At 28.5% G+C, this 27,829-nt stretch overlaps 1 protein-coding gene across 1 annotated transcript; it reads left to right on the top strand.

Moving 5' to 3' along the window:
• On the top strand, nt 1–26,592 carry LOC145950106 (uncharacterized). Its single transcript, XM_083061037.1, has 4 exons — nt 1–2,221; nt 20,663–20,962; nt 21,083–25,351; nt 26,295–26,592. The coding sequence occupies exons 1-3, from the start codon at nt 1–3 to the stop codon at nt 24,841–24,843; spliced, it is 6,282 nt and encodes a 2,093-aa protein (XP_082917163.1). The 3' UTR covers nt 24,844–25,351; nt 26,295–26,592.
• Nucleotides 26,593–27,829: the final 1,237 nt, after the last annotated feature.

Here is a 27,829-nt window from a genome sequence, read left to right as displayed (position 1 = left end):
ATGGGATTGTCTCTTTTAGCTCATGCATCTATGCCACTTAAGTTTTGGGGAGAAGCCTTTCAAGCTGTTGTTTATATAATAAACAGACTTCCAACACCTACTTTACAACTGATTTCACCAATTGAGAAACTATTTTCTTCAAAACCAGAATACAACAATCTTAAGGTGTTTGGATGTGCTTGTTACCCTTACTTAAGACCATACAACAAACATAAATTTGATTTTAGGTCTGAAGAATGCATATTTATTGGTTACAAACCTTCCTACAAAGGCTATTTGTGTTTATCTTCTTTAGGAAAAATATTTATTTGTAGGCATGTATTGTTCAATGAACATGTATTCCCCTTTGCTACTAATTCAGCTTTCTCTAGTCCATGCAGAAATAAATTTGATAATGATGTTCCTTTAGCTGTTCCATCTATTCCAATTATTCAACCTTCTCTTACAGCAAATCCTTCTAACACACAAAATATCTTCCCACCAAATTCCCCTACAACCACCTCTACCTTACCTCCAACTAATTTTGAAACACAAACTCAACCATCATCAACCAATAACACCACTGACATCCCAAACATTCACCCTATGATTACTAGAGCTAAAGCTGGAATCCATAAACCAAAAGCATACAACATTGTCACAACCACTCCTAAACTCGATCTTAACCCTTTTCATGAACCTAGATCTATCAAAGAAGCTATGGCTATTCCACATTGGAAGAAGACTATGTTGGAAGAATACAAGGCCCTAATGAAGAACAACACCTGGATACTAACTACTCTTCCTGCTGGTAGAAACTTGATAGGATGCAGATGGATTTTTAAAGTCAAAACTAACTCTGATGGCTCAATCAATAAACATAAAGCACGGTTGGTTGCAAAAGGATTCCATCAAAGAGATGGTTTTGACTTCTCTGAAACATTCAGCCCTGTTGTTAAACCTGCAACAATTAGGATTATCTTAAGCATTGCTGTATCAAGGAGTTGGGATATGAGACAGATTGACATAGCTAATGCTTTTCTAAATGGAGACCTTCAAGAAGATATATACATGGCTCAACCCCCAGGTTTTATTCAAACTGACAAAAGCCTTGTGTGCAAACTACAAAAGTCCCTTTATGGACTTAAACAAGCTCCAAGAGCTTGGTTTGAAAGGCTGCACTTATCCTTATCTAGAATTGGCTTCTATTATGCAAAAATGGACTCTTCTCTCTTTATCAGATTTCACAAGGATCATATCACCTTTATTCTTGTATATGTGGATGATATAATCATATGTGGGTCCTCTACATCTGCTATCTCCTCTGTAGTTGAACAATTGCAAAGTGAATTTCCTGTTAGAGACCTTGGTTTTCCAAATTACTTCCTTGGCATTCAAGTGGATCAACTTCCTAATAGAACTCTAATGCTGACTCAAACAAAGTATATCAATGATCTCTTAAACAGGACCAATATGCACATGGCTAAACCTATCAAAACACCAATGGTTGCTGGTTTGAAACTCCAACCTTTGGAAGGAACAGCTCATTATGAAATAACTCAATACAGATCCATTGTGGGTAGTTTACAATACATCACAATTACAAGACCAGAAATTGCTTTCTCAGTTAACAAAGTCTGTCAATACATGCAAGCTCCTAGGAATCCTCACTGGATGGCTGTCAAAAGAATCCTAAGGTACCTATGTGGAACTCTCAATACAAGTTTACATCTCATCAAGTCTCCTGACTTCTCAATCAAAGGATTCTGTGATGCAGATTGGGGATCAAATTTGGAAGATAGGAAATCAACTACTGGTTATGTAATATATCTTGGAGCTAATCCTATAAGCTGGTCTTCTAAGAAACAACAAGCAGTTTCCAGATCTACAACTGAAGCAGAATACAGAAGTATTGCTGCTATAACTGCAGAAATGACATGGTTAAAGAACCTTCTATATGAGCTTCACATTCCTACAACAAGCAAACCCATAATATATTGTGACAACCTGAGTGCAGTTTTATTATCTACCAATCCTATCTTACACTCCAAGACTAAACATTTTGAGATAGACTTATACTTTGTTAGAGATCAAGTTCAAAAGAAGCAATTGGCTGTCCAACATATTCCTTCATCAGAACAAACAACAGACATTCTCACTAAAGCCTTATCATTTCCTGCCTTCAATCATTGCAAGAACAAACTCAGAGTTCGTCTACATCCCACCCTGAGTTTGAGGGAGGGTATAAGAGATAACCAAAAATAATAAGAATTTTAGTTCTGTAGAATTTTAGTTATGCAATATAGGCTATTTCTTTGTGTATATAAAGGGGTTCCTTTCTACCTCTTAGAGCATGTATTTTTTTAGTATTCATTCAATTCAATAATACAGTTTAGTTTTCTCTCATTCTCTCTTTCCCTCATCTTCATTATCTCTCATAGTGTTCATAAACAAATCGGTTTTGAATAGTCGTACATTAACAATAGATGGTGACAATATAATGTTACGTTGTCCGTTTGTTTGATAAAGCCTCGAAATCAAATTTGAAGGTTGGTGTAACTTCAAAAAGTAGTAATAGTATCTATCACCATTGTTATTGTACGAGTTTTGCTTAACAGAAACTCAACTTTGTTTGTTTTGTGCTGCTTCTCTTTCCATTTGTAGCTTGGTCCATACCATAGGGTTAAGAATGTTGGATGTTCTCAACTACTATTTTCCCAGCAGAAATAGCCACATAAATGGGTGGAATACGTGTTACCTTCTTTTCATGGCTAAGGTTGGTGGCCGATGGTTGGTTCAACTTCTCCAAATTAATAGGGCTCATTTACTATATATAATATTCATAAAAAAATAGTAGAAAGAATAATTCTAACCTAACTCTTATAAAAAAATGTATATATATAAAGAAAATGCAAACAAATGTCTTTACGAACTTGGTTATTTTAATACATCTTTTTCGTAATTGACACCAAAAACACTAGTTATTGAAATCCTAACATAATAATGAAAAGGGATGACGTCAAATAAATAAAATAAAAATAGTGTGATTTGAAATCCGATCGTGTAAGAGTAGTTTAATTTTCGTACCTAGAAATTAAATAATGGAGCAGACAGACCAGTTGTCTGATTTTTAATGGAGAAACGTGACACGGGGAAAACACGAAAGTGTAAAATTTTTAAATATGGAGTATTAATTGACTCTCTCTTTATCATACATGCGTGTACTGCTCAGAGTACCATGCCTTATCTATCATGTCATAAGAAGATAGTAATAATTATCATTCAATTATCTTTTGGTAATTATTATACGATTATCTTTGATGAAACGGAACAAATTCCGAGTGGCCAAGTGTGCCACTGCCACCACAGAGGAAGAATCAACAAACTTTAACTTACCATATCGGGAATTTATGATTAGGCCAACCAAGCAGACAAGAAACAAAACTTATAAACGCCCCTGTAAGTTGATATTGACTGCAATTAAAAGGCTAAATCTACGGTATACTCTTATACCATGTGCTTCATGGCTGCATCTATAAAATAAAGTATAATTTTTATATAATTTATCAACAGAGAAGTAAAAGATATTATTAAATATATGAAAATTAAATTAAACGGTTTACATTTATTTGATGATAAAAAAAATTAGTAATGTAAAATTTATTTTTAATGATAAATGACTATTTTGTTAAAAAAAAAAACTGTTTGATCTTCCGCTCCAAATTTAATTTTTCGCTTATTCTATTCAATTTGTTGTGTCACATGGCAAAGGTAAGGTTCTGGGCCTTCTGGCAGATTTCAACACTGATAAGGACTTTGTGCACCTCATGTTGGTTTTGCTTTAAAGGCATCTTGAAGGATTCGAAGAAGTTTACATCGTTCTTGAAGACACTGGCATAGTCAAATGCGAATTATGGTGGTGGTTTTTCCATGTAGTATTGCATGTAATTCCAAAACTTGGAGCTCGACAACAACAATGACAATGACATATAAGAGGGTTCAAAGTGTTGAGATATTGTGTGAAGACAATATTCCTGCAATAAACTACTCGTAACCTTTAGCCCTAAACCCCTAGCACCTCTTATCGGTGACGCTGACTTCAGCAACGATAACAAATCTTGACTCGGATAATAATTACAATGTTGATGTTAACGACTACACAATACTCCTCCTCGCTATCAAACCCTAGAACGATGGTTTTAAATCTTGACTCAAATTTGTTAGATGATCTTGATTTGGAGCACTTTGTGAAGTTGATGACAAAGGTCGTGCGAATCTGCACCACCATGATTGGAGCGAGTATACTCAATTAAAATTGACTTTTTATCTCAACACTTAAAATTAACGGTGACCATTGAAAATATGTTTATTTTCACTAAAGAACAATATTAATAATATTTATGTTATTGTTCTATTACATACATCTTTACAAATTTTTAGCATTCTTAAACAATAATTACCTTTCTTTAACATGATTATTATGCACTAATATATTTAACATTTTTAAGCAACATTTCTTTACTTATATTTATTAAAATTTATTATAAATTAAATTAATAGATTATGATAATATATTTTTTTCAAAAATTTAATATAGATATAGTAATATTCTTTTTTATCTCAATATCATTTTTTTAGATTAAGTATCATATCAAGTAAAAAATGACAAAAAAAATATTAACTAATTTTTAATTATTTTATAAAATTAAATTTTTACATAAAGTAAAAGAATGACACATAAAGAAAATATATAATTATAGAGTGAAACTTAAGGTAAATAAATTTTGGTCTAAAAAAAGATAATTTTTTTTATATATGATTAGATTTGGTGGTGACTAACTTAAGATATATTTTCTTGAGAAAAAAAAAACTTAGGATATCTTTATTCTTAAAGGATTTGTAGGTAGAAGTTATAAAGTATGAATGGTAATATAATCTATATTAATACTAATTAGTTTATAAAAACTTGAAACATTATTAAAATGTAGCAAAATATTACTTTGGTAGTATTTTTAAAAATATTTTCATTAATATTCAAAATTTTTAAAAATTTACAGATGTAATCTATGCATTGAGAATTTTTAATTTAATGGATAAATTATTAAAATTTAATATAAAATATGAGTTATTAAGTGAAGTAAGTATAAATTAACTTACTATTAAAGTAAGTGAATCCTTCCTCTATCTCTCTATATTTATAATATGACATGTATTTTTCAATAATTGTTTACATGTTAACCTTAGATACTTATATTATATTTTTTAGCTAAAAATAGTTGAATTATAAAATGTAGTGACATGATGAATCGTTATGATTTATTTATTTTTAATTTCTTTTTATGAATTTTTGGTTAACATATATATTTCAGTTAACTTACAACCTAGTTATATAATCTCATATAACGAGTTTTTTTATGATCAAAATTGACATGTTATTCTTTAAATGTCTTATATTTATTATAAAATATAGTTAGTATTTTCCAAAGATAATCTTCTATACCAAAAAAAATTTAAGATTTGTTAAAATATGGAAATAGAGAGAAAGTTGCCAAATGGATTTTACGAGGCTTCCCTGTAGCAATTAGATCCTTTATTCATAAGAAAAAAGAATCTAAAACATATCTATGTTTCATTTTTAATATTTTAAGAAATTTTGTCAAACAGTTCTGCTGAGGTAGAGAGTGATTTAATAAAATTTAAAAGTAGTTACAAAAGCAAATCGATGATTAATTCACAAGCTTTTTGCTTGATATGTTAATTACAACACTGGAATTCAGTGACAAATCCAGAAAGGACAGCATGGCAGGGGCTTGGCCCCTCCCTTAAAAGTTTTATTTATTTATTATTAGTATAAATAGATTCTATTTTAGTATAAAATTATTTTCTGATATGAAAAATAATATAATGTATTAATTAAAATTCAAAGAGATTTAATTGAAAAAATATGAAAATTTTCAGATAAACACATAATAAAGAATGTTGTAAAGTTTCCAAAACAATATTTATAAATTTTAATTAATACATTATATTATTTGAAGTTAAATATTTAAATAATTATATAGCAGGAAAAATTCAGGCCCCCCTTTGTCAAGTGCCTGTATCCGTCTCTACTGCAACTGCAAATTTTCCTTTCTTGAATGCATACATTGATGATACAATAAAAAATTATGCTATTAATTTTCCCTTAAAAGCAAATTAAAACTTAGGGAGAATGAAAGAGAAAGAAGAACAAACCAGGCATGTACTGAAAGGTGTTTATGATCAGTCATGATCAGCTACTTACGATCACCGGTTAGCATATGAATACATGAAAGTTCGAACCACACACAAATATAGTGAGAGAAAAAACAATGTTTGGCAGCAAAAAATGTTAGACAAGAAATGGACACCAATAAATGGAGAGATCCAAATTCTAATTTTTGAGTCTTGCCCTAAAAAGCTCGAACAAATATGCGTGAGGTCAATGTGTTTTTGCTATGTATACCAGGGACTTTTTTTTTGGTATCTTGCCCAACTTCATAAATATTTAAATATTATTTCTCACTCCAATTTTTAAATCCAAAATTGTAAACATGTAAGCTTTTAAATACTAAGTTACATAAAAAAAAATTAAAAATATGGAACATTCGGACATTAAATTATCATTAAAGATTATTATGGGACAAAAAAAAATTGAATCAATAATAATGACACGTTACAAAAAAAGTTCATGATCGATAAAGAGATAAAGATTCATGATTTTGAGATTTTATTATAATAATAAAAGAAGTTATGATTTAAAAAATATGAAAAATATATATTAGTTATAAATACAGAAAAGAAATACAATTTTTATTTATGATTTTACAATAATACTTATAAAAGTTCACACCACGAAAGAAAAAAGAGGAGAAATAAATCAATAACACATCAAATATATATATTTTTTTATATCTAATATTACTTATTTATTTTTTTTAAATTATTGATTGATTTTTGTTGAGTAGTGAAAAATTGGTTATTGATTATCTTTTCAGAATTATTTTATTTTCTCTAATAGATTTTTAATAATTTAATTATTTTTTTAATATTATATAGATTAAATAATATTTTCATTGTATCTTTCCAACAATGAGTTATGGACGGCCACCCCATTAGCTCATGTTGAAAGTCGTTACGGAGTTACGTAATTTCACTAATTTGTGACTTTGCGATTTAAAAATATGTATTTAATATATATATATATATATATATATATATATATATATATATAATATTTTGAAACTAATTATTTTTTTTATCATATGTGCTACTTCTATCGTTATATAATTTTTCCACTTTATTGTTTGTTTTTCTTTTTATAAAATTATTTTCTAATTATCTTTTGTGTTAATTATTTCCTTATAATACTTTTAATTAATTAATAATTTTTAGAAAAAGTAACAGAAGATGAAAATTAACGAGATAAACTATTTTTTTTTATAGAATCGGAGTGAGTAGATCTAGTTTTTAGATGATTAATATCTTCTCGATAAGATTTAATAAGGTAATCGAGGAACACTTAAGTGAAAAATAAATAAATACTTTAAAATATATTAAGGACAGTTTTGAAAATTAAATTCAAATTATAGGTCAATTTAATGTTTCTTTTACCAAAGAGATTTATATCATTTCATTGATAATGAGAGAGTTAATAAAGGTTAGAATAATAAATAAAAAAAACATGGTGAATAGGGATTGGCATAGAATCGTGATGCTCTATCAAGTGAATGACTGAGTAACATTATTGATAATTGTAATCAGTTTGTTTTTTTAACAGCGTAATCAATTTAATGTTACTAAATGAATTCACTAGTTTTATTAAAGAGCATAAATTACTTAAAAAAATATTTTACAGAAAGGAGCTAATAGTAAACTATCTATATGTCAAATAAATATTATTCAATATAATCGGGAAATTAAGCAATTAAAATAAATGGAGCTCCCTCCTTCCATTAACACTAAAATAGAGATGACAAAAAGAGTCACGATTCACTAACTTATCAAAAATTGACAATCGGGTTTGGTATCTTAGTTCACTAGTCTCTTAGGCCAAATAGCATGTTGGAGTGGGTTGGTGTAGCAGTTCGTCGAATGTAACGGTCCGACAGATCACTACATTTAATATAGCACAATAACTATGTATCAAAAAATATAAACTACTCAACTACATACATTAGGATTGTCTTGCGATAGTCACCCGAACATACATACAACAATTATATATATAAGGTGCATAAAACTTAAAATAATTCATTCTAATACGTTATATATATACCATGTACATATATACAATATACATGTAATATACATACTGTAAGCAAACACAACTTTATCGTTGATCAACGTCTCTATACAACAAATATTGCATCAGGTAGTATATACAAAATAGGTCACCTTTAGCATGACCATCCACCAACATTAAAGCCAACAAATTATTCATGCACCACCCTCATGTCAAGTATGATCATTACAGTTCAACAAAAAGAAAAAAAAGGAGTAAACTTATGAAAGAATCAACATAGCAACAATATGCGTGTACAACTTATACTACACTAACAACTTAAACAACATCCTACATATCATCAACAAGTACAACTTTCAACTTTCATATATAACTTACAACATGAACAGCATGCCATAAGGCATCACATGCAATAATGTATCACATACATGGTCAATTCACCATCTTATTCATCATCATCATCTTCATATCAACATACATGCATGTCAAATCATGTTAGGATATATGTTTAAACATTCATATATATCATTCTCAATCATATATATGAATCAATCACCAGTTTACATCATATAACATGTATATGAACCAACTTTACAACATAGTATCGTATAACTTTAAACAAAATTTCAATCCACATGATAACACCTTAGAACATTATAACAGAATCAGTTTTCATCATTATATTGTACAATAACTCAAAAACATCATAACAACACGCATCTTCCTTCAATAACTATCAAAGAAAACAACACATGGAGAGTTATACTCATCCAAAAAAAAAAATTCTCTCCTTCTCATTTTTCTTCATTTTTTTTTATTGTTATTTAAAAAAAAAATCATGCGTGAAACTAGACATCATAATCATTGTTTGAAAAAAATTATTGAACGATCCTAAACTACACGGTCACTAACTAGTTGTACCAATCCATACATAAAGGATCAAGTGTGAACATAGAAAAAATTTAAAAGTAAATGCCTATTGCTAGTGACATGTTTCTGCCAACGCCCACCTTCTCATCTACTCTGCAAATCCTTTTTGCATATTCCAAATCACATAACACAAACACATTAGTCAAAATGCGCTTAAACCCATCGTCGTATTGGAGTATCTTTCTTTTGCAGATTTTTACTTCACTTTTTTTTTTTTTTTCATTTTAAATCCTCCGACCTGGTTTGATAATTGAGAGAGAAGACCTAGGATTTGTTTATTATCTGTAAACATTTTTAAACGGAAATTTTTTTTAAAAATTAAATAAAATAATTTTCTTTCATATACAATAGGTTATGTGTAAGTTGAAAATGTGTTTTTCTTGAGAAATTATATGAGAGAAATTTTATAAATTAACTTATACATAAATTTAACAAAAAATAACTTATACATAAATTAATTTTAATTTGTGAAAATACTTATTTTTTTTCTTTTTTTTTTCCTCCTACAAATTCTTATGAAAAGTTTATTCAAATAAAGCATTTATTAAATATGACTACTTATAATTTTTTTTTTGATGAAAACTAGTAATTAGTAAAGTTAATAATTACTTTACATGTATAATATAGTAAGTAAAATGTCATTTTAATTGATATGTATTAGGCCTAAATATGGGTTGGTTTTGGATAAGTTTGGATCTAAATTTTCGAAATAAATTAAGAGTATGTTTGGATGGAAAATTTAAATAGGATAATTTATTTAGTTCGAAGAATTCAAGTTTTTTGAGGTGAAATGTATTATTTGAATGAGAAATTTACAAAGAATTTGAAATTCAAGTATTTGTGAAAATTTTTAAAATAATAAAATTTTAAATTCTCCAAAAAAGTAAGAATTTGAAATTTATCATATTTGTTTTTCTTATTTCACTTGTATATTTTATTTTATCTTTTTATTCTTTTAATTATTGAATATTCAAAAGTATTATTAAAATTATTAAATATTATCTAATATTAATTTTTAAAATTATTAAATATTTTAAAATTGGTTAATATTTATTTTTATAAAATTTAATTTAAAAATCTCAATATATGAATATATTTTAACAATCAATTTTATCATGATGGAATCAAATTTTAAAATTTTAAAATTTAAAATTGACTTATCCAAATAAAATAATTTTAAAATGATAAAAATTGAAATTAAAATAATTTAAATACAAAATTTTTTAAATTTTTTAAATTTGTAAAATTTCTCATGGCCATGAGGAAAGGCACATTTGGGTGGGACAGAGTAGAATAGTGAAGGTATGGAATATAGCAGAGTAACACTTCCTCGTAGAAGCTCCTTTGAAAAAAACTGATCACCCCTTTAAGAGCTCCCCAGGCAAAAGTCCTCCAACTGTTATGTATGTTTGTTTATCTTTTTTGGTTATGACTTTCCAACAATAATTTACACAATGCACTCAAAATTACTTATGTCTCCTGTTTTAATTAATTTACACATTGTATTTATTATGGAGTAAAAATAAAATAAACGTAGATTAGAAAACATTAAAATTATTTTATAAAGAAAAAAAAATATTATATTCATTAATTTGTGTAAAAAGCTTTTAAGCAATCATTAACTATTAAAAAAAGTAATTTACCGACCAAATCGATATCTTTAATGACTTGTTAAATGATTATTTTCTTTTAATAAATTGTAATAAATAAAAAATATGACTAAATACTAAATAATATATGAACTGACAATGTAAATAATTTTTACAAGGTCGTCTAATATAAGTTACTATATATAGTTAATTTATTAAATTTTTTTACGGTAATAATTTTTTAAATTATATCAACAAACCTTTTTTTGGCTACTTGGCATGTTTTATACACTAACAGTATATAAAAATTAAACTCACAAATACTGTCATTTGATTTTAATTTTTTTTAAGAAAATACTATCGTTTGATTATTCATTGTTATATGATTACAATCAACGTAGTTCACGCCTTCATGATTCATGATCTCAATGAAACATTTTATACCCCCATCATTTTTATAGAAGTATGAAATAGACATTACTTAATATTCTTAATTATAACTAAATATCTAATAAAAATAAACTATCAAAGCCAATCTAACAGTAACTTAACATAAGAGAATCTTAATTTTGAATGTTCTTGTTGTTATTGGAATTTTTATAAATTAAAAAAATAAATTAATAAGAATAGGTTAAAATATTTTTTTTGGTTTTCATATCACTTATTTATTTTTTAGTTTTTATAATTTAAAATAAATATTTTTAATTTTTATATTTATCTTTTTCAATTTTTTAGTGCATATATTCACAGTTTTCTGATTCTTTTAGTCTTAGTTGCTATTTTTTTTAACTATGATGTTGTCTCATGTTAATATGATAGATATATATATTAATTCAACTTTGTATCTAATATCAATTTTTTATTATTAAAATTACTTTAAATTATATATTTTGATGTTTTATATCTTTTTTATCTTCACTTGCAACACTCATTATTATTGAGATGTTTTTTTACTCTCACAAAATTGAAGATCTATACAAAAGCAACAAAAAATAGACAATATTATAAATAAAAAATTAAGGACAAAATTGTAAGTATAAAGACTAAAATATTTTGTCTTAAGCTATAGAGACTAAAAAGATTAAAAAAAATAAGTATAAAAGTAAAAAATAATTATTTTAAATTATAAAGACTAAAAAGTAAAATAAGTAAATTATTAGAAAAAATATTTTAACCATAAAATATCTTATATATTCAATGATGATGTTAACTATATAATAGTATCATGTAATATATATATATATATATATATATATATATATATTATCTAATAAAAATATTTAAATTGAGTTTGACCATATGAAATTCTGTTACATTTATGACTAAAAAAACCAATTATTCTCTTTTGATTGATAATAAAAGTCATATCAAAATATTTCAAAATTAAAGCTATATATATCAGGCATGGTCCTAACAAAGAATTAATATGAAAAAGTATAGTTAATAAATTTTAAAAGATTATGTTAAAATGTCATAATTTTTAAATTGTTTAAAAGGTTTTTAAAAATTAAATTTTAATTAAGACTTTATAATTCAGATTCCAATGGGTTTTAATAGATTTAAATGAATTTATATTATAAGATTTTAAATGATTTTATAAATTTCATGGAAAAATATGAATTTGCAATACTATAAAATTTAATAAAAAAAATACAACATAAATAAGAAGAAAAAAAAGTAAAACCAATACAATTTTTTCATCTTTTGACAATAATTGTCTCTATCATTTGATAAATAATTGACTTTAATATCATTCTAACTAATATTTTTTCATATATTTAAAGTTATACTAGTCATAAATATATTGACATATTCATTTTTATGCACTTGAATGTGAATAATATGTTTAAAATTATGGCCTTTATTAACTGATAATATTGAATATGAAGATTCATTTATTAATTCAGTTAAAAATTTATTAGAATGACACTTTTTGTAAAAAAAAAAAAAGTTATGTAATGTTAGATGTTAATACAAGTTGAGCTTGTATCTTAAATAGAAATAAAAATCTTTTATTTAAAAATTGTGAAGCGTGATTTAAAAATATTAAATATCTTTTCAATCACATTTTTTAAGAATACATGTCATAAATTAAAAACTTCATTTTCATTTTGAGGATTATTATCATAACTTGTAAAGTCTTTTTATTAAAATAAAAAAAAAGAATATGAGAAAGAAACAAGAAAGATAATACAACTTTTGCTATCAATTCTCTTCTTGGTCTGCATAACCATGTACATGTCTTAATTTTTTAACATGAGCTTGCTATCTATTGTGATTGATGTTTTGTGAAGGGGTTCCCATTGTTTTGGTTATAATTTGCAAGCTTTAGCTCCTTGTTTCGGCATCATAAGTGTAACACCCCAAATTTTCTACTAATAGACTATTAATTATTATTTATTTTTATATTTATGAAGATTATTCTTTTACTTAATTAAAAGGGGCTTTATAGAATATTTTAAAGGTTTGTAATAATTTAAATTATTTATAAAAAAAAATTAATTCTGGTTTTTTTAGGTTCAGAACGGCCTGTTCCGAAAAGCGGAACGGGCTGTTCCCAAAAGGCGGAACGGGCGTTCTAGAAAGTGGAACGGGCCGTTTCAGGGTAATAAAATAGCCTAAAATTGTTAGTTGGAAACGGGCCGTTTCAAGTATGGTCAACGTGGGTTAAAATCATCCCCAGAACGGAACGTTTTGATTTAAGAACGGGCCATTTTGGTGGTGAGAACGGGTCGTTCCACTTATGATTAATTTGTGTAAAAAGGAATCCCAGAACGGGCCGTTCTAATTTTAGAACGGGCCGTTCTGCTATTTGAAAACGGGCTGTTCCGATTTTAGAACGGGTTGTTCCAGTGAAAAAATTTGCCTATATTCGAAGGATCCGGAACGGGCCGTTCCGAATTCAAAACAGGTCATTCTGGGGACCCCAGAATGCCTATAAATAAGAGGCAGGGGGTGAAAAAATTATACTGAGTGAGAAGGTAAAATCTTAGAGAGAGAAAGAGAAAGAGGAAGAGAGAGAGAGAGAGAAAGAGAGAGAAAGAGAAAGAGAAAGAAAGAGAGGGAAAGAAAGAGGGAATCCAGAGGAGGAGGTCCTGCCCAAGTTTCAACTCCTGCTTATCCAGGTAAGGGGGAGAGTGGGAAGCCTCGCTCGGGGGTGTGGGGATAATTGTTGGATAGTTTGATTGTTGGATTGGCCCCCAATCCCTTGCCTGTTGTTCTGTTTTTCTGTTTGCTCTACTTTGTTCCTTGTTACTTTGTTCCTTGTTACTTTGTTCTTTGTTATTTTGTTCCTTGAAAGTAATAAATGAATATGGAATTAATGCTAAAAATAAATAAGTTTTAATATGAAAAAGAATGTTCTCTGTGAATTCCTGTGCGGACCTTATGAGGAGTATTTATGACATGACCTTGTGAAATATGGACAAATGACATGAGACCTAAGAATGGACTATTGAGACAAGCTGTGATTATAAAAACATGAAAAATGATGACATGATGTACTAAATGAAATTATGTAATAAGTTAAATGTTGAGTCAATGAAATTATGAATGTATGACATGCATCATATGCATATATGACTCCAGGTGTGCCGCTGAGGCCACATATTCACGACTAACAAGGTGTACTTTATGGTCACCCACGACTAACAAGGTGTACCTTAGGGTCACTCACGATGTAACATGCTAACAAGGTGTATCTTAAGGTCACCAGTGATGATATGTGAAACTTCCTTATGGCGCCACATGCATGCATTTATGAGTTGAGTCCATGACATCATAACATGATAAATAAGTATATATGTGATATTGATTATTTATGTGTATTATTTATATGTGATTTATATTTGTTGGCTATCTAACCTTTATTTCTTCACCTAAAACTGAGTGAGAAGTTTCTCACTCCCTTGTTATTTTTGTATATGTTTAAATTATGTTGCAGGTGATCAACATCATGAGGATGTTGGTAGTGAGGCTTAAGGCTTCAGTTGGGCATGTTCTGATAGGATGTGACATCGGGCATAGTTAGGCTTATCTTGGATGTTAATATTTTAATAAGCTTTAATTTTCTCTTCTTTTGTAATTTTTAACGTTCTTGAGAAAAGACTAAAATGTATATCTTTGTCATATTATTTTTATTACATGATTTGAAAGTTATAAATTAATTCCTAACTAGGAGGCATTGCCACCTTTGCTGGAATTAATCTATATTTTCATTTTATATGATATCTTGAATTTTGATACTTACATGATAACTTTCTATGATTTATAAGTTACGAATGTGAATCTTCTACCTTATGATATGAGACAAATATTTTATCATGAAAGATGTTATCAAACTATGAAAGATTTTATTTACTTCAAAGAGGAAAAAAAATGTTTTGTTTAAATTTATTGCGTATTAATGTTGGGGTAGAGGGTGTCACAATAAGTATGTGGCTGGTGCCTTTTTAATTGTCATTATCTCCACATCCATGTACTACAAGTTTGTTGCATCTAGTTTTGGTGTATCACAAGTATTGAATTGTTAGTTATTAATTGTTGAAGTTTTGGTGAATTTCTTTGTAATTAGCTTAAATTTTCATTCAGAATAATGGTTTGTTTTAGTAGTTTGTGTTTGGTGAATTGGTGATTTATTACTAATGTACTCTGTTATGTTTTAGCTTTGTATGAGTTAGAGTACCCATTGTATTCCCTTTTTAATATTATTCATTTTTGCCTAGCAAAAAAAAAAACAAGAAAGATAATAGAAAATATTTAAGAAAAAAAAGAAGAAAGAGTAGAAATAGAAGAGAAGAAAGTCGTGCAAAATCTCAAAAGTTTTAGTGAGATTATTTGACGAGTGAATTACATATAAGTTATATTAAAAAGTCTTATAAAATTTTGTATTCAAAATAATCCATTGAAAATCTTTATATTTTTAAATACAAAAATATTTTTTTAAAATAAATAAAAAATCTTAATTAAATACTACTAATTTTTGATCGATTCCTAAATGTTTTTTATTTGTCTTAATTAAATATCACTAAATTTTAATGAACTCTTAAAAATTATAATTATTTTAATTGAATATCACATATTTTTTATATTAAAAAAATCTTAATTAAATATTACAAGATTTTTTATAATTAATTTTTTAAAAAATTCATTAAAATCTCAATCCAATGTGATCGAGAAGATGGATTTGACCCTTATAGAATTTCATAACATTAACATTGTTTATCCTATACTATAAATAATAAGATCTTTCATAAGTTGATGGTTATTTTGAATTTATATAGTAAATGTAATAATTTATATTTTTGTAAGGTCAAAACATTAAATTTAAATTCAGTTTATATATTAAATATAAATAATTATCTTGTACAAGAATATTTTTTAGAAAATTATTTTTAAAGAGAATGTTTTAAGTTTTTTTTAATGGGAGGTTTTAGAATTTTTTTTTTAAATTTTTATATAGTTCAATTTGTATTTATCATATTTTTCAAAATTAAATATAATATTTTTAAAATAGTATTGTTTTTTACAAATATAAAATATAACTTATGTGCTTAAAACATTTATTTCTATAAATTTTAAATTAATATAATTTATAATAAATTTTATTCATAATATATATATATATATATATACTGAAATATTAGTATTATTATAAATAAACTAAATAAAATTAGATCATTCGATTATTGACTTTTAAAAATAAGTTTTTTTTTACAAATAAGACTTTTTACTTTAAGTTAAGCTACTTTTCATTTTTAAAATAATTCTTTTCTATTATATCATTGACTCTCATTGTCATAAAATTGACCCACATAATATATCCGTAGCCAAACACATTTGATTTCATGAAATGTATCTTTTGTTGATAGGGCTAATATTAATATTGTGTTTTGTTTAGACGTTGAAAGATTTTAAGAAAATGAAATAGAAGAAGAAAATAAATAAATAAATTGTACGTTATTTGATAAAGAAAAATAAATATATTTATTATTAATAACATATTTATATATTAAAAAATAATGTCTTTTAATTTATTCGTTTTTTCCTTTTCTCTCACCAAATCTGGTCATGACTAATGTAGATATTGTAGAGTGCTGGAGACTTCTATTTATATTAATAACTTATATCTTGAAACAGATCAGTTCAAGGCACTTCCTAACTTCCTAACTCCTATATATAGCTGCCAAGTGCCAAACTGAAAGCGTAAGTGTGGGTGGGTCCGGTATCAGAATTCAGAATAATGCCTTTCAATTGGTTATCACATTAATCATTTCTAAAACTGGTTTTTTTAATTATTATAATTTTAAAAATTATTTTTTTATTTATTTTTATACTCAAATTTTGTTAAAAAATTTATAAAATATTATTATATAAAATTTATTTACTAATATTTTTATAATAAAAAAGATCATATTAAATTTAATTAATAATATATAATTATTTTAATTTATCACACATATATATATTAAATTTTTAAAAAATTATAGATTAAAAATAATAATTTTAAATTTGAGAAATAAAAATTAATTTATTTTAAATTTAAAAGACTATATATATATATATATATATATATATATATAATTTGAATGAAATAAATCAAATGGTTATTATCGCAACCTCCAACACACGCAGTGTATTAATGAAAAAAAAAAATATTACAAAAAGCCATTTTATGTTTCTTGGAATTGTATTGTGGTGTAGATGAGTCAAACTCATGAATATTATGTAGCCAATTTTAATCAATGAATTTTCTAAAAGTTAATCAATGAATTTATTTGAAAAATTAAATCTAAAAGTTTAAATTGCATTTGTCTTTTTATAAAAAAATTTACTTGAATTATTTTAAAGTTCAATTTGACGATTTATTAGATTTTTTTTAATTACATGCTAGAAGATAATAATTAAAAATTGAAAATAGGATACAAATTTAAAACATATGTAAAGTTAGGTAATTGCATGTTAAATAATTTTTTTACTAAATAATATAAAGAGTTTAATGAATATACATTGTTTTACCATAAAAATTAAACACTACCAACTACTTTACAGGAGTGGCATGACATATTAAGTCTATTTAATTCTATTAGTTTAGACTTGAAATCGAAATTCAACTTTTCTGGAGATTTATAATGAACTGAAAATATTTTAACATATATTTTAATTAAAAATATATTTTAAAATTTTATAAAATATATTCTCGAGCAATGTTAAGTTAAATATTAAATTATTATATTTTAATATAATAAGAGAGTAATAATATAGAAAATCTTATCTTTAAGAGATAAATATATAGTTTATTATATATTTTAACATAAAAAAAAGTAATGTGATACTCTTATTTATTAGAAAATAATAAGCAGTTTACTAAAAAAAAATATCTTCAGGAAATATTGTTTAACATTAATGTTTTTACATAAATTTCTCACAAAATTATTTTATGACTAAAGGTGGGAAATTAACATTTTAAAAATAAAAGAAAATTTTTTAATACGATAAAAATATCATCTTATTTTTATTTATTTATTTAATATAATAAAAATCATTAATTCTAGATAATATTTATAAATATTTTTAAAAATATTTGTAATTAAAAATTTTAATCATTCTCAAGAATAGTGTCTAGGATTTATGATTATAACTAATCATGATTTTCAAGCATAATTATTTTTTTTTTCTGCACTTATCAAACACTTATTTTCTATAAAAGATTAGTCTTCCTTTCAATGTCTTTTAGGGTGATTGTTCAAGCTTATCATGTATGATGGATCATGATTGGATAATATTATCTGTGTATATAATTATTTTAATGTAAATATATAAATAATTATTTTTTTAATAATTTTATATAAATTTAATATATTAGTCATTCTATAAACACAAACATTTATATATTTTTAAAAGTAATATATCAATATTTTATACCAACAAAATTATTTCGTAGTACAATGATTATATTATAAATATAGATCTAATTTTTTTTTACTATTGGATTAACTATGATTAGAGCTGTCAAAACGGGCCAACCCGGCCCATGTGGGCCGGCCCACCTTGACCCACTTTAAAAACGAGCCAACCCAACCCGGCCCACTTGTAATTTTTTCAAAAAAAATTTGGCCCGGCCCGGCCCACCACGGGTTGGTGGGTTATACGGGCCAACCCACCAGCCCACCAAAAATTAAAAAAAAATTATTAATAAAATTCAAAATTTTAAATTAATTATAAATTAACATAATAGTCATAAAATTAACATCATTAATAGTTATAAGTCATAATTCATCATACAAAATTAAATACAAATCATGATAAAAGTTTAAAATAAAAATTTTCAATATATCATCATACAAAATAAACTACAAATCATATTCAAATTTTTATTGAAAAAAAAAATGGTGGGTTGGTGGGCCACCCGGCCCACCACGGGTTTAGCCCGGGTGGGCCGGGTCAAAGTGGGCCGGGTTGAAATATACCCACCTACTATAAAACTTCAATTTTTTTTTGCCCGGCCCGGCCCGTTTTCAAGGTGGGCCGGGTTGGCCCACGGGTCCCGGCTGTAATATCCCAAAATTTTATTCAAATGAAAAGAGTTATTTATTATGTGAATAAGTATTTTATTCCTGTATTTTACTATTTACATATACGTATTTTACTATTTATGTATACGTATTTATGAATAGTATTTTACTATTCATATGAATAGTAATTTTGAAAAAACGTAAGCACTTACGTCAAAACTCAAATTATTTGGATGAATAGTATTTTACTATTCATGAATAGTAATTATATTATTATTTTAATGAATAGTGCATAGTGCATAGTAACTTCAAAATTTCTATAAATAGGGACCTAAGGATTCTGAAAATTCATAACTAGAGAGAAGAAAAGTTTAGAGAGAAGGAATTCTAGAGAGATAGAAAGAGAAAATAAGAGAGAAGGTTCTGCCTAGGTTGTGAAAAGAGGAGGAGAATAGAGAAGGTTCTGCTCTAGTTCCGGTTCCGGTTTAAGGAGAAAGAGAGGAGATTCTGCCCAAATTCCTATTTATCCAGGTAAGGGGGGAGTGGGAAACCTTGCTTGGGGGTGTAGAAATAATTGTTAAATAGTCTGTTTGTTGGATTGGCTCCCGATCCCTTGTCTGTTGTTTGATTATTTGAATATATATTATTACTGTGTTTTGTTTGTACTACTTGATTTTCTTGTTGCGGTAATTAATAATTATAATTAATGGATAACTTCACTTTTACTATTCTAAAATATTCATTGAATGGAAGACTAAGTCTCCTATTAACTTATAAATTTAGACTTTATTATCTAAATGGAAGGCCGAGCCTCCTTATTTTCATTAAGCTTCCTATTTTACTTAAGGATATAATTATACCAGGAAATATAAATTATATGATCCCTAAAGACCTTTGAACTATTGGACCCTTGACTTAATGACCTTGGACTATTGAACTGTTGGACTGTTGGACAATGGACTATTGGACTATTGAACCTTTGGACTATGGGACTATTGAATTATTGGACCTTTGGACTATTGGATTAATAAAATATAATATAAGTATGAATTATGCTTATGATATGGTATATTATAGGAAATTCTGTAACATGTGAAATGTTAAGTTTATGATTGTATGACATGCATCATATGCATATATACTCCAGGTGTGCCGCTCAAGGTGTGCCTCTGGGTCACCAATGATGTAACCAGGTGTTCCTTTGGGTCACCCACGATATGCTAACTAGGTGTGCCTTAGGGTCACCAATGATGATATGTGAACTTCCGTATGGCGCCACATGCATATATTTATGAGTTGAGTCTATGACATCATTGCATGATAAATAATTATTATATATGATAATGATTATGTGTGTGTGCTATATGTTATGGATTGTCCCCTTACAGAGAGAGTGAAGCTAGCCACTTTCATGCTGACAGCTGATGCTTACTTTTGGTGGGAAGGAGCACTTCGGAGGATAATTGATGGAGGCGTACATTTGAATTGGGAGAACTTCAAGAGGGTCTTTCTTGAAAAATATTTTCCAGATGATGTAAGGAGTAGGAAGGAAATGGAATTTCTTGAACTAAAACAAGGAAACGATACAGTAGAGGTATATGCTGCAAAGTTTGATGCTTTGGTCCGCTACTGTACACACTATCATGGTGAAGGTGGGGAAAGGGCCAAATGCATAAAGTTTGTAAATGGTCTGCGTCCTGAAGTGAAAACAGCAATCAATTATCAGGAGATATATCATTTTCCCACTCTGGTCAATAAGTGCAGTATTTATGATCGTGACAACCGTGCTCGTGCTGCTTTCTATAAAGGAGCTGGAGGCCCTGCTCGTACAGTGAATTCTAATACTTCTAGTAGAAGTAAGCCTTATTCCAACCCTACAAGATTTCAAGGGAATATGACTATTAATAATAGAAGTAATTCCTTTACTAGAGGAACCACTGTAAATACTACTGGAAGTGTTGGAGGATCTACTTTTTCAAGGAGATGTGGGAAGTGTGGACGTGTTGGTCATAACAAGTCAGAATGTCGTGACAAGGAGATTACCTGTTTCAACTGTAGTGGTAAAGGACATATTAGCACTCAATGTTCTGAACCACCAAGAACACGTGTCGTTGGATCAGGATCGCAAACCGAACGACCAAAGACTGTAGGAAGAGTATTTGCTCTTAGTGGTGTTGAAGCTGCTCAGTCAGAAAATTTGATACAAGGTACTTGTTTCATAGCTGAGACTCCTTTTGTTGTACTATTTGATTCTGGTGCAACTCATTCCTTTATTTCCATCTCTTGTGTCCAAAAACTGAAATTGCCTGTGTCTTTGTTAAATTTTGATTTAGTTGTTGAAACCCCTACTAATGGTTCTGTAACTACATCCCTAGTGTGTTTAAAATGCCCTTTGACAATTTCTGATAAACAGTTTCTAGTTGACTTAATCTGTCTGCCTCTTAGTCAATTAGATGTAATCCTTGGTATGGATTGGCTATCTTCTCACCATGTTCTTTTAAATTGCTTTGATAAATCCATTTCATTTTGTGAATGTAAGAGTACGGAATTTCTTAGTGCTTCTAACATTAAAACTTGTTTAAAGGAAAATGAAAGGGTATACATGATCTTATCTTCATTAACAGTTGAGACTGAGAATAAGCTAGATGAGATTCCCTTAGTGAGAGAATTTCCAGAAGTATTTCCTAAGGATGTGTCTAGTTTACCACCTGAGAGAGAGATTGAGTTCAGTATAGACTTAGTGCCAGGTACCGCACCCATATCTATAGCACCCTATAGGATGTCTCCTAAAGAGTTAGTTGAGCTTAAGAAACAGATAGAGGAACTACAAGAGAAACAATTCATTAGGCCTAGTGTTTCACCTTGGGGAGCGCCTGTTCTATTGGTCAAGAAGAAAGATGGGAGCATGAGATTGTGCATAGATTATAGACAATTGAATAAGGTAACCATTAAGAATAAGTATCCATTGCCTAGAATAGATGACCTTATGGACCAGCTAGTTGGGGCTTGTGTGTTTAGTAAGATAGATTTGAGATCAGGTTATCACCAAATCCGAGTGAAATCCGAGGATATCCCAAAGACTGCTTTTAGGACCCGCTATGGGCACTATGAGTATTTAGTGATGCCTTTTGGTGTGACTAATGCACCTAGTGTTTTCATGGACTACATGAATAGGATCTTTCACCCTTACTTGGATAGATTTGTAGTGGTCTTCATAGATGATATCCTAGTGTATTCTAAGAATAGGGAGGAGCATGCTGAGCACCTTAGGATTGTTCTTCAAACCCTTAAGGAGAAACAGTTGTATGCTAAATTGGCAAAATGTGAATTTTGGTTGGAGAGTGTAAATTTTCTAGGGCATGTGATATCCAAGGATGGGATAGCTGTAGATCCTTCTAAGGTAGAGGCGGTTCTTGAATGGAAAACACCTAAGTCAGTTTTTGAGATTAGGAGTTTTCTAGGACTAGCTGGGTATTATAGAAGATTTATAGAGGGTTTTTCTAAATTAGCTTTACCTTTGACCAAATTGACTAGGAAAAACCAACCTTTTGTGTGGGACTCTAAGTGTGAAGAGAGTTTTCAAGAACTTAAGAGAAGACTAACTAGTGCCCCTGTGTTAGTATTACCTGACCCTAGCAAGACTTTTGAGGTATTTTGTGATGCTTCCAAATCAGGTTTAGGTGGAGTACTTATGCAGGAGAGAAGGGTAGTAGCCTATGCGTCTAGACAACTTAAAACCCATGAGCAAAACTATCCTACCCATGATCTTGAGTTAGCTGCAATAGTATTTGTGCTTAAGTTGTGGAGACACTACTTGTTTGGATCTAGATTTGAGGTGTTTAGTGATCATAAAAGCCTTAAGTACTTGTTTGACCAAAAGGAATTAAATATGAGACAGAGAAGATGGTTAGAGTTTCTTAAGGATTATGACTTTCAGTTGAACTATCACCCAGGCAAAGCTAATGTGGTAGCTGACGCTTTGAGTAGGAAATCCTTGAGAATTTCTTCTTTAATGATGAGGGAATTGCACATGATTGAGGAATTTAGGGATATGAGTTTAGGGTGTGAACTAACCTCTAAGAGTATTAGGTTGGGAACCTTGAAGGTGACTAATAACTTGATAGATGAAATTAGAAAAGGTCAGAAGGTAGATCCTTTCCTATTGAGTCAAGTTGAGAAGTTAAATCAAGGTGTGGAAAGTGAATTTAAAATTGGAATAGATGGAGTATTGAGGTTTAGAGATAGGTTGTGTATTCCTAGTGTGCCTGAACTTAAGAGAGCAATTCTTGAAGAAGGACATAGGAGTAGCCTTAGTATTCATCCAGGAGCCACTAAGATGTACCAAGACCTTAAGAAGATGTTTTGGTGGCCTAAGATGAAGAAGGAAGTGGAGGAATTTGTGTATGCCTGCCTAGTATGTCAAAAAGCTAAGGTAGAACACCAAAAACCTTCAGGTTTGATGCAACCTTTGGATGTGCCTGTATGGAAATGGGATAGCATCTCTATGGATTTCATAGTTGGATTACCTAAAACTACGAAAAACTTAGATGCTATATGGGTTATTGTAGATAGATTGACTAAGTCTGCCCATTTTATTCCCATTAACATTAGATACTCTTTGGAGAGACTAACCAAGTTGTACATAAGTGAGATTGTGAGATTACATGGGGTTCCTACTAGTATAGTTTCTGACAGAGATCCTAGGTTTACTTCTAGATTTTGGGACAGTTTACATGAGGCTCTAGGCACTAAGCTTAGATTGAGTTCAGCCTACCATCCCCAAACAGATGGCCAAACCGAAAGAACTATTCAATCTTTGGAAGACTTGTTGAGAGCTTGCATCTTAGAACATGGGGGTAGTTGGGATAGTTTCCTACCTTTGATAGAATTTACCTACAACAATAGCTACCATTCCAGTATTGGGATGGCACCCTATGAAGCTCTATATGGTAGGAGATGTAGAACACCTTTGTGTTGGGTAGAACCTGGAGAGAATGCTATCTTAGGACCTGAGATAGTTCAACAAACTACTGAACAAGTTAAGATGATCCAGGAGAGAATGAGAGCAGCTCAGAGTAGGCAGAAGAGTTACAGTGATAAGAGGAGAAAGGACCTTGAGTTTAATGAAGGTGATCATGTATTCCTTAAAGTTACTCCTTGGACAGGAGTAGGCAGAGCACTAAAATCGCGTAAGCTTACTCCACGTTTCATTGGTCCTTATCAAATCCTTAAAAGAATTGGTGAAGTAGCCTATCAAATTGCCTTACCCCCATCTCTTTCAAATCTTCATAATGTCTTTCATGTTTCCCAACTCAGAAAATATGTCCATGATCCTTCCCATATCATCGAGTCTGACAATGTTCAATTGAAAGATAATCTCACCTATGAAACAGTTCCTTTAAGAATTGATGATACGAGGGTGAAACAACTAAGAGGAAAGGAAATTCTTTTGGTTAAGGTCGTTTGGGGAGGACATTTTGAAGAAAGTGCTACTTGGGAGTTAGAAAGCAAGATGCGTGAAGATTATCCTTTTCTATTTCAGGAAAATTTCGGGGACGAAATTTCTTAAAGGAGGGGAGAAATGTAATATCCCAAAATTTTATTCAAATGAAAAGAGTTATTTATTATGTGAATAAGTATTTTATTCCTGTATTTTACTATTTACATATACGTATTTTACTATTTATGTATACGTATTTATGAATAGTATTTTACTATTCATATGAATAGTAATTTTGAAAAAAACGTAAGCACTTACGTCAAAACTCAAATTATTTGGATGAATAGTATTTTACTATTCATGAATAGTAATTATATTATTATTTTAATAAATAGTGCATAGTGCATAGTAACTTCAAAATTTCTATAAATAGGGACCTAAGGATTTTGAAAATTCATAACTAGAGAGAAGAAAAGTTTAGAGAGAAGGAATTCTAGAGAGATAGAAAGAGAAAATAAGAGAGAAGGTTCTGCCTAGGTTGTGAAAAGAGGAGGAGAATAGAGAAGGTTCTGCTCTAGTTCCGGTTCCGGTTTAAGGAGAAAGAGAGGAGATTCTGCCCAAATTCCTATTTATCCAGGTAAGGGGGGAGTGGGAAACCTTGCTTGGGGGTGTAGAAATAATTGTTAAATAGTCTGTTTGTTGGATTGGCTCCCGATCCCTTGTCTGTTGTTTGATTATTTGAATATATATTATTACTGTGTTTTGTTTGTACTACTTGATTTTCTTGTTGCGGTAATTAATAATTATAATTAATGGATAACTTCACTTTTACTATTCTAAAATATTCATTGAATGGAAGACTAAGTCTCCTATTAACTTATAAATTTAGACTTTATTATCTAAATGGAAGGCCGAGCCTCCTTATTTTCATTAAGCTTCCTATTTTACTTAAGGATATAATTATACCGGGAAATATAAATTATATGATCCCTAAAGACCTTTGAACTATTGGACCCTTGACTTAATGACCTTGGACTATTGAACTGTTGGACTGTTGGACAATGGACTATTGGACTATTGAACCTTTGGACTATGGGACTATTGAATTATTGGACCTTTGGACTATTGGATTAATAAAATATAATATAAGTATGAATTATGCTTATGATATGGTATATTATAGGAAATTCTGTAACATGTGAAATGTTAAGTTTATGATTGTATGACATGCATCATATGCATATATACTCCAGGTGTGCCGCTGAGGCCGCATACCCACGACTAACAAGGTGTGCCTCTGGGTCACCAATGATGTAACCAGGTGTTCCTTTGGGTCACCCACGATATGCTAACTAGGTGTGCCTTAGGGTCACCAATGATGATATGTGAACTTCCGTACGGCGCCACATGCATATATTTATGAGTTGAGTCTATGACATCATTGCATGATAAATAATTATTATATATGATAATGATTATGTGTGTGTGCTATTTAACTTTTATTTCTTCATCTACAACTGAGTGAGATGTTTCTCACTCCCTTGTTATTTTTTTTGTATATGTTTAAATTTATGTTGCAGGTGATCATCATCATGAGGATGTTGGTGATGAGGCCTAAAGGCTTCTTGGGGCATGCTCTGATAGGATGTGACATCGGGTTTAGCTAGGATTTCTCTTATGTCTTTCTTGTTCTAAAAATATTTTCTTTTCTTGTGTAATTTAATAAATTATAAATTGATTCCTAACTAGGAGGCACTGCCACCTTTACTGGGATTAATTTATAATCTTTGTTTTATAATAACTTCTTGAGTTTAATATTTATGTGTATGAATTATGAATGTGCATCTTCTACCTTATGATACTTATTATTTTATATCATTCTAAGAAAATCTTTTATAAATATAGTTTATGTTTATTGAGGATGTTGGGGTAGAGGGTGTCACACCGGCCCACTTTGACAGCTCTAACTATGATTAGATAAACATTTTAAATTAAGTTGCGGTGACTTTTAATTCTAAGAATTGGTTTTTTTTCTCGTTCATGTAATTTATATAGTATTATAAAACTGATAATTAAAAATTAATTTATATTTATAAAAATTTTATGTTGATCAAGCATTATTTTAATCAATGAATTTTCTATAGATTTATTTGCATATTATGTCTTGATATGATTAACTTTTTTTTAAAAGAAAAAAAGAGCTGAAATGTGATAAGGCATAATTAAGAATGAAAAAAAAAATCATATTCGAAAATGTTGATGATTAAATTCATGGTAAATAGTAAATGAATAATTAAATTATTATTTATAACTGATTTAAATATTATATATTTGTAGTCGTTATTAAATAGAGATAAAGATAAATATCAATTTGCCTTTATTTGCGGGAAATTACTTAAATGTATTTATTTAAGTAATTGAATTTTGTAATTGTATTTAAATTCTTGTAGTTTTGTTTAAGTTTTCGTTATTGACTTTTAATAGTTTTATTAGACTTATAAGAAATTGAAATATTAGTTTATTTTGATTTTTTTTTTGGACTTATGACTTATGAGATTAAATTACTTTGTTTTATATAATTTTGTTTAAACTTGATAAAATGTTTAATATTTATTTAATTTTTAAATTGAAGAATCTTAATTTGTATAATTGTGTAATTAAAGTAATTGTTGAATAATTTATGTTTTGACTTTTTTTAATAAAGATGAGAAAATTACAAAGATGATTACAATGATGATAAACCTATGTCCTATCATTTTTAACTATTCCAATCCATTCCTTATAATAGCTAAGTTAACCTTAATAATTATTTATATTTTGACTTTGAAACTATTATTTTTAAAATATTTGACAGAATAAATAAAAATTATAGTTATAGTATTTTTTTTTTGAGGGGAGTTATAGTATTTTTTTAAAAATATTTTAAATCTAATTTTTATCTTGTTTGTAAATATTCATGGTTGTTCTCAAATGTTGAAAAATTTGCGACTATCTACTTAACATATAAATTTTTTAGATCATTTAATAACTTTTCCTTATTCTTTTTAGGATTCACCCACCGTTAGCTATCATATATATGAGAAGCTGAATAATAATTATTTTATTTCGTGCGTCT

The sequence above is a fragment of the Cajanus cajan genome, chromosome 7 (assembly GCF_000230855.2).
Source record: "Cajanus cajan strain Asha chromosome 7, NIPB_CcT2T_4, whole genome shotgun sequence".
Lineage (NCBI taxonomy): Eukaryota > Viridiplantae > Streptophyta > Magnoliopsida > Fabales > Fabaceae > Cajanus > Cajanus cajan.
The sequence above is the reverse complement of the archived record's forward strand: the minus strand, read 5'-3'. Positions and strand labels throughout refer to the sequence as shown.

Bases quoted from the DNA above. Each gene is read 5' to 3' on its own strand.
- LOC145950106 (XM_083061037.1), top strand. From the start codon at position 1: ATGGGATTGTCTCTTTTAGCTCATGCATCTATGCCACTTAAGTTTTGG. The intron at 2,222-20,662 runs GTATAAGAGATA...GTCCCCTTACAG, and splicing joins CACCCTGAGTTTGAGGGAGG to AGAGAGTGAAGCTAGCCACT. The intron at 20,963-21,082 runs GTCTGCGTCCTG...CTTTCTATAAAG, and splicing joins ATGCATAAAGTTTGTAAATG to GAGCTGGAGGCCCTGCTCGT.